We start from the raw sequence: 12,993 nt of genomic DNA on the forward strand, positions 1-12,993 counted from the left end.
GATAAGTAGGTCTTTATATCTTTCAACCCCATAAACTGTCCACAGATGCAAACGACTGTGACAGATTTGGTTTGCCATGCCCCTGCTCATGACCCCACCCCTGTCCCTGGCAATGACCAATCCAAACATTTTCTGTGGAGTGAGCTTCTGTACGTGTCAGACGAAATCGCCCACCTGCGCCAGGTGAGCCACTGTCTGGCCGAGTACGAACGGGTGCTGAGTCGGCTGGAGTTGGAGAACGCCCAGCTGAGGAACATGGAGTCGGACTTGCTAAAGAGGGCCGAGGTCAGCGAGAGAGGCCTCAGGCTGGCCAGGGAGAGCCGCCGCTACAACGACCAGGAGATCTACGACCTGAGAGAGGCCAACTGGGTCCTGGCTCTCACCACCGACAGGCTGAGAAAAGCCTGCCGGGAGAAGGATAGGTGTCTGGTGGATTGCCAGAACAAGCGGAGTAGGAAGCCTGGGAGAATGCTACCGTTTGTTGAGGAAGGGGAGAGGAGGTCATTGCTGGACCATGGAAATAAGGGAGGTGAGGAAAGTGAGGAATGTGCTATGCAGCCTCCAAAATCGGTGGAGGAGAATGGCTCTCTGCATGAGAAGGGGGTGGGTGAGAAGGTGAAGCTCTACAGCAACTCTATAGCAGACTACAGTCTTTACCTACATCTCAAAAGGAGCGGCGGGGATCCGTGCTTTGAGATGCAGCTTCCATTGAGTTCAGAGGGGCCAGGTGTGTCTCAAGTGTTCCTTCTTCTAAGACAACTAGAGACCGAAGTCTACAGTCCGGGTAAGACTGATGCAAGCAGGATCCAAGCCATCTGGAACTTTGGTGCCAGCCTGGAGAAATTGCATAAAACATTGAAAGGAGGAGAGATAGACGATGAAGTGGAATATGTGATTAAGGATGATCAGAAAGGCTCTCCATGCACTAAAGACAGTATGGAGGAAGAAGCAGAAGAACTTGAGGAGTCTGAATTCATTGAAGAGGACTTTGTTGAGGTCTGTAGGCATATTCATTCATCCATTATCCCTCCCATCATACATTTGAGCAAATGATCCATCTCTCACTACATCTTCTTTCTCCATAGGCTGTTTAAGTGGACGACAGCTGTGAAACACTGTGACTGCAGAAATGACTTTTGAAGACATGCAGAGAAATATGTATTTCTTGACTCATTCTCCTTTGAACACCATCTTACTTCACTTCCACTTTACAACCCGGGAGTGTACAATAAAGGTCAAGTCACACATCTAAATGCCTCTGTGTACTATTTGATGGGAAATGTAATGTATTCATTTGTTTTAAAGAAATATAGGCTTACAAAATGAAGATATCTACCCACTTCCTCTCACAAAAAGTAAATTCAGGTAAATCCCTTCAGATGTGATGATGATGTGTATACAGTACCAGTCAAAAGTTTGGAAAAACCTACTCATTCAAGGGTTTTTCTTTATTTGTACTATTATCCATATTGTAGAATAATGGTGAAGACATCAAAACTATGAAATAACACATATGGAATCATGTAATAACTAAAAAAAGTGTCAAACAAATATCTGAGATTCTTCAAAGTAGCCACCCTTTGCCTTGATGACAACTTTGCACACTCTTGGTATTCTCTCAAACCGCTTCCCCTGGAATGCTTTTCCAACAGTCTTGAAGGAGTTCCCACATATGCTGAGCACTTGTTGGCTGCTTTTCCTTCACTCTGCAGTCCAACTCCTCCAAAATCTCAATTGGGTTGAGGTCGGGTGATTGTGGAGGCCAGGTCATCTGATGCAGCACTCCAGCACTCTCCTTATTGGTCAAATAACCCTTATACAACCTGGAGGTGTGTTGGGTCATTGTCCTGTTGAAAAACAAATGATAGTCCCACTAAGCGCAAACCAGCCGGGATGGTGTATCACTCAGAATACTGTGGTAGCCATGCAGTATGGCTGGTGGCATTGTCATGCTGGAGGGTCATGTCAGGATGAGCCTGCAGGAAGGGTACCACATGAGGGAGGAGGATGTCTTCCCTGTAACGCACAGCGTTGAGATTGCCTGCAATGACAACAAGCTCAGTCTGATGATGCTGTGACACACCGCCCCAGATCATGACGGACCCTCCACCTCCAAATCGATCCCACTTCAGAGTACAGGCCTCGGTGTAACGGTCATTCCTTCGACGATAAACGCGAATCCGACCATCACCCCTGGTGAGACAAAACCGCGACTCATCAGTGAAGAGCACTGTTTTCCAGTCCTGTCGGGTCCAGCGACGGTGGGTTTGTGCCCATAGGCGACGTTGTTGCCGGAGATGTCTGGTGAGGACCTGCCTTACAACAGGCCTACAAGCCCTCAGTCCAGCCTCTCTCAGCCTATTGCACACAGTCTGAGCACCGATGGAGGGATTGTGCGTTCCTGGTGTAACTCGGGCAGTTTTTGTTGCCATCCTGTACCAGTTCCGCAGGTGTGATGTTCGGATGGACCGATCCTGTGCAGGTGTTGTTACACGTGGTCTGCCACAGTGAGGACGATCAGCTGTCCGTCCTGTCTCCCTGTAGTGCATCTCAAAGTACAGACATTGCAATTTATTGCCCTGGCCACATTTGCAGTCCGAATGCCTCCTTGCAGCATGCCTAAATCACGTTCACGTAGATGAGCAGGGACCCTGGGCATCTTTCTTTTGGTGTTTTTCAGAGTCAGTAGAAAGGCCTCTTTAGTGTCCTAAGTTTTCATAACTGTGACCTTAATTGCCTACTGTCCGTAAGCTGTTAGTGTCTTAACGACCGTTCCACAGATGCATGTTCATTAATTGTTTATGGTTCATTGAACAAGCATGGGAAACAGTGTTCAAACCCTTTACAATGAAGATCTGTGAAGTTATTTTTACATTTTTACAAATTATCTTTGAAAGACAGGGTCCTGAAAAAAGGACCTTTCTTTTTTTGCTGAGTTTATGTTTCAGTAAAATTGGATTTTTACCATTTGTAGCAATGGTTATCAACTGTACTGCAGGGATGGAACATAAGTCGCAGAAAATTGAGGTTGTAGTGGCAGCTGCAGAGAAGTATTTGGGTGTGCGAGACTTGACAGAGTTTTATTTTTTTAACCAGGCAAGTCAGTTAAGAACAAATTCTTATTTACAATAATGGCCTACCCCGGCCAAACCCTAACCCGGACGACGCTGGGCCAATTGTGCGCCGCCCTATGGGACTCCCAATCCTGACTGGTTGTGATACAGCCTGGAATCAAACCAGGGTCTGTAGTGGCACCTCTAGCACTGAGATGCATTGCCTTAGACCACTGCGCCACTCGGTTGGCCTGACGTAGGACTAAATATATTTAAATAGTGGAACATTTTTGGGGGGTGAGTGTAGTGTTAGATGGTAGGATATTTGTTTGTTTATTTATTTTTTCAATAAAAGTGTAAGGGAGTTGTACTCGAGTCTAGTAGGTGGCAGTAATGCAACGTTTATTGGATGCCAACCGCGGTTAAACCTAATCGAAGAAGAAGTAGCAGCTAGGCTTCAGGGAATCACTACGTTTCATAGTGAAGGAGGCTTACTGATTTCACATCAAAATGATGACATTTCTACCTAAACTGCTTTTGCTAGTATTACTAGCTTTCCCGGCAACGATTATCATGAAAGGTGAGTCTATCGAACTGGAATTAGGTTGACTAGCTGAATTGAAATAGCTTTGGCTATTACAGCTAACGTTAGCTTTATGGAAGGCCACTGTCTGACAGTGTCCCATGCGCATTTTGACATATGCAAATATTATTTTCTGCTAGTACGGCATTGTAACTACTGTCCTTCTCAAATAAGTTTTATCGGTTTCGATACTGGTTACATGTTTTAGTACCTATTTATTTCAAATGTAATTTAATAGATTCTTGCTAAGTCAAAAGTGGAAGCTACGGTAACTACAGTAGGTAGACTGACGTGTCCTTACCAGCCAGCTTGCTGCTAGCTGTCATTCATGTAGCCAGCTATCTAGGTTTACTAAATAAGTTGCTAATTTGTATCTACACCATCACCTAGTTAAATTTATTTCTGTTGTGCTGATTGTCCGTTTAATCTAGCTAACTATCTGTACGTGTGCACTTTGGGGGAATGTGTCTAGCTAGTACTACTAGCTAGCAGTTAACGTTGTCGATCATGAACAAAATGAGAAACGCAACATTTTTCAAAGGTTTCAATGAGTTAGTTCATATAAGGCAATAAGTCAATTGAAATACATTAATTAGGTTCTAATCTATGGATTTCACATGTGAATACCGATATGCATCCGTTGGTCACATATACCTTTAAAAATAAATTAAAAAGTAGAGAGGGCATGGCTCCGAAAACCAGTCAGTATCTGGTGTGACCACCATTTGCCTCATGCAGCTCGACACATCTCCTTCACTTAGATTTGATCAGGCTGTTGATTGTGGAATGTTGTCCCACTTCATTGGCTGTGCTAAGTTACTGGATATTGTTGGGAACTGGAACACTCGGTCTTAAATGTTGATACAGAGCATCCCAAACATGCTCAATGGGTGACATGTCTGAGTAGGCAGGCCATGGAAGAACTGCAACATTTTCATCTTCCAGGAATTGTGTACAGATCCTTGCGAAATGGGGTCCAGCGTTATCATTCTGAAACATGAGGTGATGGCGGCAGATGAATGGCATGACAATGGGCCTCAGGATCTCGTCACGGTATCTCTGTGCATTCAAATTGCCATCGATGAAATGCAATTGTGTTCGTTGTCCATAGCTTATGCCTGCCCATCCAATAACCATATTGCCACCAACATTCACATCAGCAAACTGCTTGCCCACGCAACACCATACACGTGATCTGCGGGGGCCAGTTGGACGTACTACCAAATTCTCTTAAACGACGGCTACGGCATATGGTAGAACAATTAACAGTACGTTCTCTGGCGACAGCTCTGGTGGACATTCCTGCAGTCAGCATGCCAATTGCACACTCCCTTAACTTGAGACATCTGTGTCGTTGGGTGACCCAACTGCACATTTTAGTTGCTTTTATTGTCCCTAGCGCAAGGTGCACCCGTGTAATGATTCTGCTGTTTAATGAGCTTCTTGATATGCCACACCTGACAAATGGATGGATTATCTTGGCAAAGGAGAAATGCTCATTAACAGGGAAGTAAATCAATTTGTGCACCAAATTTGAGAGAAATTAGCTTTTTCTGCATTTGTGGACAAAAGTGGACCAACACTTTACATGTTGCATTTTTTTATATTTTTGTTCAGTATATTAATAGTCTGATTTAATCAACAAATTGGGTAGTCAGATTAAAAAGGTTAAAGGTACAAGACTTTGTACATATCTGGCTATGTTGACAAAATCACTATATATCCCATCGAGCCAAGAGGGGAAAGGCTGCCCGTTTTCACAGTTCCAAGACCAGTCAGAAGCGTCCAGCTAACTAGGCGCCGATGACGCTGGTGCATCTCCAAACTGAACTTAAGTAGCAATGATATCCTTCGCCACCATTGTCTGACGACACGACAGATGGCTTGAAACAGTCATGACTATTCCACAAACAAATCATTTAAGTTTCTTTCTAGAAAATGTCTTATTTACATGATTGTAAATGGCAATGAGGATGAAAAACTAGCATAGTTCAGCTAGTTTATCCAGGGAAAACAAATTCTGACAGAATATAGCTGGACGCACATGAACATTAGACTAATTCAGGACACCGATTATAGTTTTTATGCCCTGATATCAGGATCTGGCAGCAAAGTTTTGATTAAACGATGGAAACTAATACATCAGATGACAAATATTTGAGAGCGAATCCATATATAAACCCAAAATCAGCTGTATTTGCCAATAGTAAAACTACTCTTAAAACAATGTTTGAGTGAACCTGAATCTAAAAAAATGTATAGTGAAGTCGCTTCTAGACACTGTAGACTCCTCCTCTTCACCATTCTATGCCTATTCTTCATCTCCTGTCACTCAATTCACATCAAAAACCATGATTTCAACATGGGACAAGCAGCCCTCTATTTTTGTCAAAGCCTGAAAATCGTATCTGTTGTTGTGATATTGTAGCCAGCAGTGTTTTGCTTGAGTGGTTCAACATTAGAAGCTTGCGATATGAGTCATTTGATAATTCAATGACTTTTGCTAGGCCTAAAACCTGTGACTGTAATGAACACAAGATTTGTTAAACCACAGTTTTAGTCCCTTGATAAGATATTCGCTATGTAGCTAAACGCCCTTGATGCAGCCATGGTAGGTCTGGGGATGTGAACATATTAATAGGATTCATTTTGACTCAGTGACTTCTCTAACTCAAGTTAGTTTTCACAAAATTTGATTTTGTGAGATTTTAAGTTGGATGTATTTCCTTACAATCAATGCAGGGCCATTGGTGGCAGCCCAGGATGCTACTGAGGACGAGGAGGCGGCTGATGAAGATGCTGTGGATGATGTTGACGTGAACGCAGAGGATGAGGATGACGAGGCCGAAGTTGAAGATGATGAAAATACGGAATTGGTAAGAGATTAGGCTACTTTTGTCTACCTCCCTATGCTTTTTTTTTTTGTGTAAAAATAAATAAACGCAATGTCTCTTTTGTATATTTTAGACAGAAGAAAAAGAGGAAGAGGAGGAGGAAGCCGTAGGAGGAGATGTGAAAGCCTCCCCCAATGCTGACACCACCATCCTCTTCGTCAAGGGAGATGGTAGGAGTATGGGCACAGACTAGGGCTCGTCTCTGCATGTTGAATTTTGCACATAATTTCCTCATGATTGTTTTGAACTGCTTGTTTTCACTTCAATTTTAAGACTGACTTGTATTTGTAGATGGGTTGACTTAGCTACGATGCTTAGGATATATGTTTCAACCTCATTTGTTGGTGCATTCATTGCACATTACACTGAACAAATGTCTACTCAATTACTTGAACGAAAAGGAATTTATCTGATTCTGACAAGCCTGTGTGCTTCAAATTCACCTTAAAGCCACCACTCCTACTCTTCTGTTGCTCTTTCTCCTGTTTTTTGCCTTCAGACTTCCCAGCTAACGACATTGTGAAGTTCCTGATGGGCTTCACCAACAAAGGCAGCGACAACTTTGTGGTGGAGTCGCTGGACGCATCTTTCCGCTACCCGCAGGACTTCCAGTTTTACATCCAGAACTTCACAGCCCTGCAGCTGGGCATAGTGGTGCCTGCCGGGCGCCAGGCCACATTTGAGTACTCTTTCATCCCTGCCGAGCCCATGGGCGGGCGCCCCTTCGGCCTGGTTATCAACCTCAACTACAAGGACAGCAACGTAAGTGGGCCTTGGCTCTTGTCTGTGATTAGTCAGCCATTCTTGATAGGCAATCATTTGTGAAAAAAGACTCAAGAATGGTCATGGGTGTTGTTTTTCAGTTTCCTTTTTCTTGGCAAGTGTTGAGATATAACTTATAGCTGTGAAGCTTCTTTCATTCATTTTTTATAGTGGTGTGTGGCTGACGTCTTTCCTTTGCTTGTGAGGTTGCACTTTCATATGAAATGGGGAAAGATGAATGATAGTTCACTAGCTGGAGGTGATATCTGAGCCTCTCCCTTGCTCCTCTCTCAGGGTAACTTGTTCCAGGATGCTGTGTTCAACCAGACAGTGACCATCACCGAGAGAGAGGACGGACTGGATGGAGAGACGTAAGTGAGACTAGATGGGCTAGCCCTGTGTTGGAAGACTTTCAGAAGGGCTAAATGAAACCACTCTATTGGGTATGGCTGCCAAACAAACAGCTGCCACACCAGGTGTCTTAACTCCTCTCTGTCTTCTGTATCTCTAGGATCTTCATGTATGTGTTCCTGTCTGGTTTGGGTCTGCTGGTGGTGGTAGGCCTTCATCAGCTGCTAGAGTCCAGAAAGGTAAAGCTACAAACCCGACGCCACTGAATGCAGAAGAATAATAGATTAAAGCTGCGCTATGTAACTTTTTGGGTGACCTGACCAAATTCAGATAGAAATTAGTTGTAGTTCTGTCATTCTCATTGAAAGCAGGTCTAAGAAGCGGTAGATCTGTTCTATGTGCACTTTTTCTATGCTTCCCATTCTTAAGTTTTGTTTTTGCGTCTTCTACTTTCTGTTTTGAACACCAGCTGAAAATACAATATTTCTGGTTATGGTCAATGTATTTCACAGTGGTTTAGATGGTACAATGATTCTCAACACTACTTGCTTTTTTTTGTCACTAACTGGAATTCCTTGAACTATTAGAATTTTAGCTACCATGAAGTTGCGGAGCGATTTCTGCGTAGTGCAACTTTTAAGCATATTTTTCCTTTGTGTGTGCTTTCCTTGTTTTTCCGAGAGTGATACGAAGACCGAAAGATATGTACTTTCGATAGCTTTGCTGAAGCAATGCACCATGACCTGATTTACATAGAATGTTGGTAGATGAGCAGTCCAGAGAGAGAGGAATTAGGAGATGCCTCTTCACATTCATCAGTGGGATTCTCCCAGTTCAGATGATTGTCAGTTGATGAGTCAATGTCCTTTTTTCAGGTTGAACACAGTGAGAGTCAGAAAAGGATTCGAGCTAGTACCACTACCTTTCTGAGGAACATGGAGGTAGATAGGGAAAGAGGCTGGTTCGGTTTTAGCTATTTCGTTGAAAAGCAAGAATGAGGGCAAAATGTATGTATGCTCCACCATCACTACTACTACTACTACTACTACTAGGAAATGAATTAAAGTATAAGGACTAGGGGAACAATGTTGAAAAGGGTGTGGAAGATGGGTTTTGGAGATTGTGTTTCAATGTTGTATTGATAAATGTTCAAGTGTAACCCACACTAGAACATTTCAGAAGACTGAGGGGGATAAAGAGTTAAGACAATTTTAGGGTTTTGTTTATGTAGAAGTCTAGTGAAAGTATAAGTTTTGTGGCTTCCTCAACGGTTCGGTCACTCTTGTGTTCTCCCCCACCCGGTGCAGAGGAGGCGGCCAGCTGCCAAGGTGGAGATGGGCACTTCTAGCCACAACGATGTGGACATGAGCTGGATTCCCCAGGAGACCCTTAACCAGATCAGTAAGTCCTCACCACTCACTCATTCAACATTATGCTAACTAGTAGCCACAGGGGAGCTAACTGTTTTATGCTAGCCATTAGCCACAGGACATTATGCTTGCTAGTAGCCGTAGGGGAGCAAGCTGTTTATGCTAGCCATTAGCCACAGGTCATTATGCTAGCTAGTAACCATAGGGGAGCAAGCTGTTTATGCTAGCCATTAGCCACAGGTCATTATGCTAGCTAGTAACCATAGGGGAGCAAGCTGTTTATGCTAGCCATTAGCCACAGCTCATTATGCTAGCTAGTAACCATAGGGGAGCAAGCTGTTTATGCTAGCCATTAGCCACAGGTCATTATGCTAGCTAGTAACCATAGGGGAGCAAGCTGTTTATGCTAGCCATTAGCTACAGGTCATTATGCTAGCTAGTAACCATAGGGGAGCAAGTTGTTTATGCTAGCCATTAGCCACCAGGGTGCCAGCACCTTCAACAGCTGAGCCTAGGTTACTAACAGTATAAAGTGAAATATATGGGTATATCTTAGATTGGGCTGCATTTTTTTTTAAGCTACAGTGTCAAATGAAATGCTTTTAAGATGACTGAAGTGTAAGCATATCCTAGCTGCTATGCCCCGTCCTTGCTGTGGTCCTCTTTCTACAGCCTACATGCTCCTTGTGCAATCCCCTCTAGTTCACCAACTGCTGTCAGCTTTGTAACGTTGCAATGTTTCCATAGATGCCTGTTGTCAACTTTGGGGATATTTTACTTTTCTAGAATTCTCTCTGTTTGTCTGGTGTTTCAAAACTACCTGTTCTCTCTCTGGGCATGGGTTCATTCTCTTTTCTCTCTCTCCCTCTTTCCTTGCGTCTTCAGTGCAGAGTCGGCGAGGTGAGGCTTCCCTTTCTATCAGGAGTGAGCGGTAGTAGTTTAGCTAAATGTTAAATTTGCTCTAGTTGTAGTCCTAAAGAACGCATCTTTTCGACTCAACAGTGAATTAAATTAGCATATTCAGAAGCACTGATATCTCAATCATTGATTCATGTTATTCTCTGTTGTAGCATCTATGGTCAGTCAATTGGCTATGGTCACTGACGTCAGTCCCTAGAGACACTCCTCATAGGTCTGAAAGGGTCAATTTGATATAGACCTCATTGCCATATTTGCCTATGTGGAGTTTCTACCATAACTCAACTTATTCTTACAGATCTACAAGCTGCTAGGTGTTGATTGTAGAATGCGCCTATGCAAAAAGAATGACATCTAAAAAGGACACCACCTGCAAACCTTCCCTAAACCTCTCCTGTCGTTTCCCCAGACAAGGCTTCCCCCAGACGATCTCCCCGCAAGCGGACACAGAAGCGCTCTGCTGGTTCGGACGAGTGATGGGCCCCCACCGCCCAGTTCTGCCAGTCGCGCCTGACGCAGCCATAGCGCCAACCTTGTCAGCCAGGGAGAGGCAACAGCCATCTCTCACCACAAAATCTCTTCACAAGAGGCCGGTTTCTACCGCTAAACTAGACAATAAATACCAAACGGACCCATTTTTATTTTTATTTTGTTGAGGCGTTATCACAGGTATTGTGGTGAAGAAATGGTTTTGAGTAAGTTTTTGTGAAGATTAAAGTCTTGAAAAATGGAGGGGATATTAGAGCTAGGGAAATGATAGTGGGGGATGATATACCATGTTTTTTTTCTTTTAGGTAATTTTTCGGTTGTGACTGTCTTTCATTTTTTTACCTGTGGATATCTTTTTGAGGCAGAATAGTTTGTTTTTGGTATTCCGGAGAGCCATGATTACACACACCTGGTCTGTAAAAAAAATATATATATAATGTTTTGCACTGGTTAATATCTACACATTTGTGTTTCTGTCACATTGTTCTCTGCTGCTTCGTGGCACAGAGGATGGCCGGCTTCGAATCTTGTCATTTGAAGTGCACTGCAATGTTTGGCCATCTTTCACGGCTTGGATGATTCGGTGAAGACATGAGGACACATTTGTCCTCAATGTGCCTGTAAAAAAAAAAACTTTAAAAAACAAACATGTTTTGTGTCATTTACTGTAAATTTGCATTCTTTATATTCCAAGGCTTGATTTATTTCATCTACACCTATGAATTAAGTATTTAATTTTTTAATCTGAGGATCTGAATACAGCACGTGTGTGTGTGTGTGTGTGTGTGTATACTGATGAGTGCCCTGCAAAGCTAATTTACCATCTTTCTGTTGTGTGATTCATGGAGCTTTTTAATGACCATTTGAGAATAGATGGATCCCAAATAATTTTTTCCCCCTCTGCATATGAACTTGTAATGAAAACATATTGTAGCAACAACAAAAGAATTTTTTTTACAGCGCAGTATGAATGTGTTCATTTTGGACACTGGTGCAGCTTGATGTAGAAAACAGAAAATTAAAGTGGAGATGTATGTGCTATGTCTTTATTTACTGCAGTGTGAACTAATACATATTTTGTCTTCACTCTTGCTGAACACTCAATGAATTCATTAAGTAATTGATTCGTGTATAATGGGTAGAGCAATAACCGCACAGCCCGGGATTAAAACAAACCGCACTGTGCAGAAATTGCATTTAGTCAAACATAACCTTTTTAAAAGTTAAATGCGATGTCTGTGCATTGTAGTTTGTTTGAATCCTGGGCCAGTATCTACAAAGCATCTCAGAGTAGGAGTACTGATCTAGGATCTGATCAGATAATCTTATTCATTATTATCCTTAGAGATACACTACATGACCAAAAGCATGTGGACACCTGCTCGTCGAACATCTCATTTCAAAATCATGGGCATTAATATGGAGTTGGTTGCCTCTTTACTGCTATAACAGCCTCCACTCTTCTGGGAAGGCTTTCCACTAGATGTTGGAACATTGTTGAGGGGACTTATGTCCCTTCAGCCGCGAGCCTTAGTGAGGTCGGGCACTGATGTTGGTGTGCCAATTCATCCCAAAGTTGTTCGATGGGGTTGAAGTCAGGGCCATTTAAGTTCTTCCACACCATTACTATTGAAAGTCAACTTTGGGTACGAAAAACGGTGCCACCTCTTTCTACATTTTCTAACACAAATGGGGTTTCATTCTGGTCATGACTGAAATATCTAGTTTGTCAGCTAATGGTGCTTTCAATACAACTGGGAAAACTAATTCAAATCATGACGTCAATAATCTTCAGGTCGGAAAGTTGGGAGCTCTAGAAAAAAGACAATGTTTCCAATTTAGTATTCCGAGTTGGAACAAAAATGTTCCCGTATATTTTTTCTATTTTTTTTGCGTTCCCAGTTGTTTTGAACGCACAAGTCTGAAGTCGTTGATTTCCGAGTTCCCAGTAGTTTTGAACTCAGCATAAACTAGCCACTGTAGCTAGCCAGTAACGCCTCCAGTAGCCCTGTGGATATCCCTTCAAATTAGTGGATACTGCTATTTCAGCCACACCCATTGCTGACAGGTGTATAAAATTGAGCACACAGACATGCAATCTCCATAGACAAACATTGGCAGTAGAAAGGCCTTACTGAAGAGCTCAGTGACTTTCAACGGTGAACAAGTCAGTTTGTCAACTTTCCGTCCTGCTAGAACTGCCCCGGTCAGCTGTAAACGCTGTTATTGTGACATGGAAATGTCTAGAAGCAACAACGGCTCAGCCACACAAGCTCACAGAATGGGACTGCAGAGTTCTGAAGCGCGTAGCATGTAAAAATAATCTGTCCTCAGTTGCAACACTCACTGCCGAGTTCCAAACTGCCTCTGGAAGTCAGCACAAGAACTGTTTGTCGGGCCGAGCAGCCGCACACAAGTCTAAGATCACCATGAGCAAAGTCAAGCGTCGGCGGGAGTGGTATAAAGCTCGCCGGCATTGGACTCTGGAGCAGTGGAAACATGTTCTCTGGAGTGATGAATCAAGCTTCAACATCTGGCAGTCCGAATCTGGGTTTGGCGGTTGCCAATAAAAT

At 43.1% G+C, this 12,993-nt stretch overlaps 1 protein-coding gene across 2 annotated transcripts; it reads left to right on the top strand.

Annotated features, from left to right (window-relative positions):
• The first annotated feature begins 3,426 nt into the window (after nt 1–3,426).
• On the top strand, nt 3,427–11,458 carry LOC115104912 (signal sequence receptor, alpha). 2 transcript variants are annotated; one of them, XM_029626314.2, is made up of 9 exons: nt 3,427–3,633; nt 6,379–6,512; nt 6,604–6,700; nt 7,030–7,292; nt 7,587–7,663; nt 7,804–7,882; nt 8,951–9,044; nt 9,899–9,913; nt 10,341–11,458. In XM_029626314.2, exons 1-9 carry the CDS (start codon nt 3,564–3,566, stop codon nt 10,406–10,408), a joined length of 897 nt encoding a protein of 298 aa, XP_029482174.1. In that variant the 5' UTR covers nt 3,427–3,563; the 3' UTR covers nt 10,409–11,458. The 2 variants fall into 2 exon arrangements, with proteins under 2 accessions (XP_029482174.1, XP_029482175.1); XM_029626315.2 differs by lacking the exon at nt 9,899–9,913 and having other exon boundaries at nt 3,437–3,633.
• Nucleotides 11,459–12,993: the final 1,535 nt, after the last annotated feature.

This window comes from Oncorhynchus nerka, linkage group LG22 (assembly GCF_034236695.1).
Source record: "Oncorhynchus nerka isolate Pitt River linkage group LG22, Oner_Uvic_2.0, whole genome shotgun sequence".
Classification (NCBI taxonomy): Eukaryota; Metazoa; Chordata; class Actinopteri; order Salmoniformes; family Salmonidae; genus Oncorhynchus; species Oncorhynchus nerka.

Excerpts from the sequence above, each read along its gene's own strand:
- LOC115104912 (XM_029626314.2), top strand. The coding sequence starts at position 3,564 with ATGATGACATTTCTACCTAAACTGCTTTTGCTAGTATTACTAGCTTTC. Across the intron at positions 6,513-6,603 it reads ATGATGAAAATACGGAATTG|ACAGAAGAAAAAGAGGAAGA; the intron begins GTAAGAGATTAG and ends TGTATATTTTAG. Across the intron at positions 6,701-7,029 it reads CCTCTTCGTCAAGGGAGATG|ACTTCCCAGCTAACGACATT; the intron begins GTAGGAGTATGG and ends TTTTGCCTTCAG.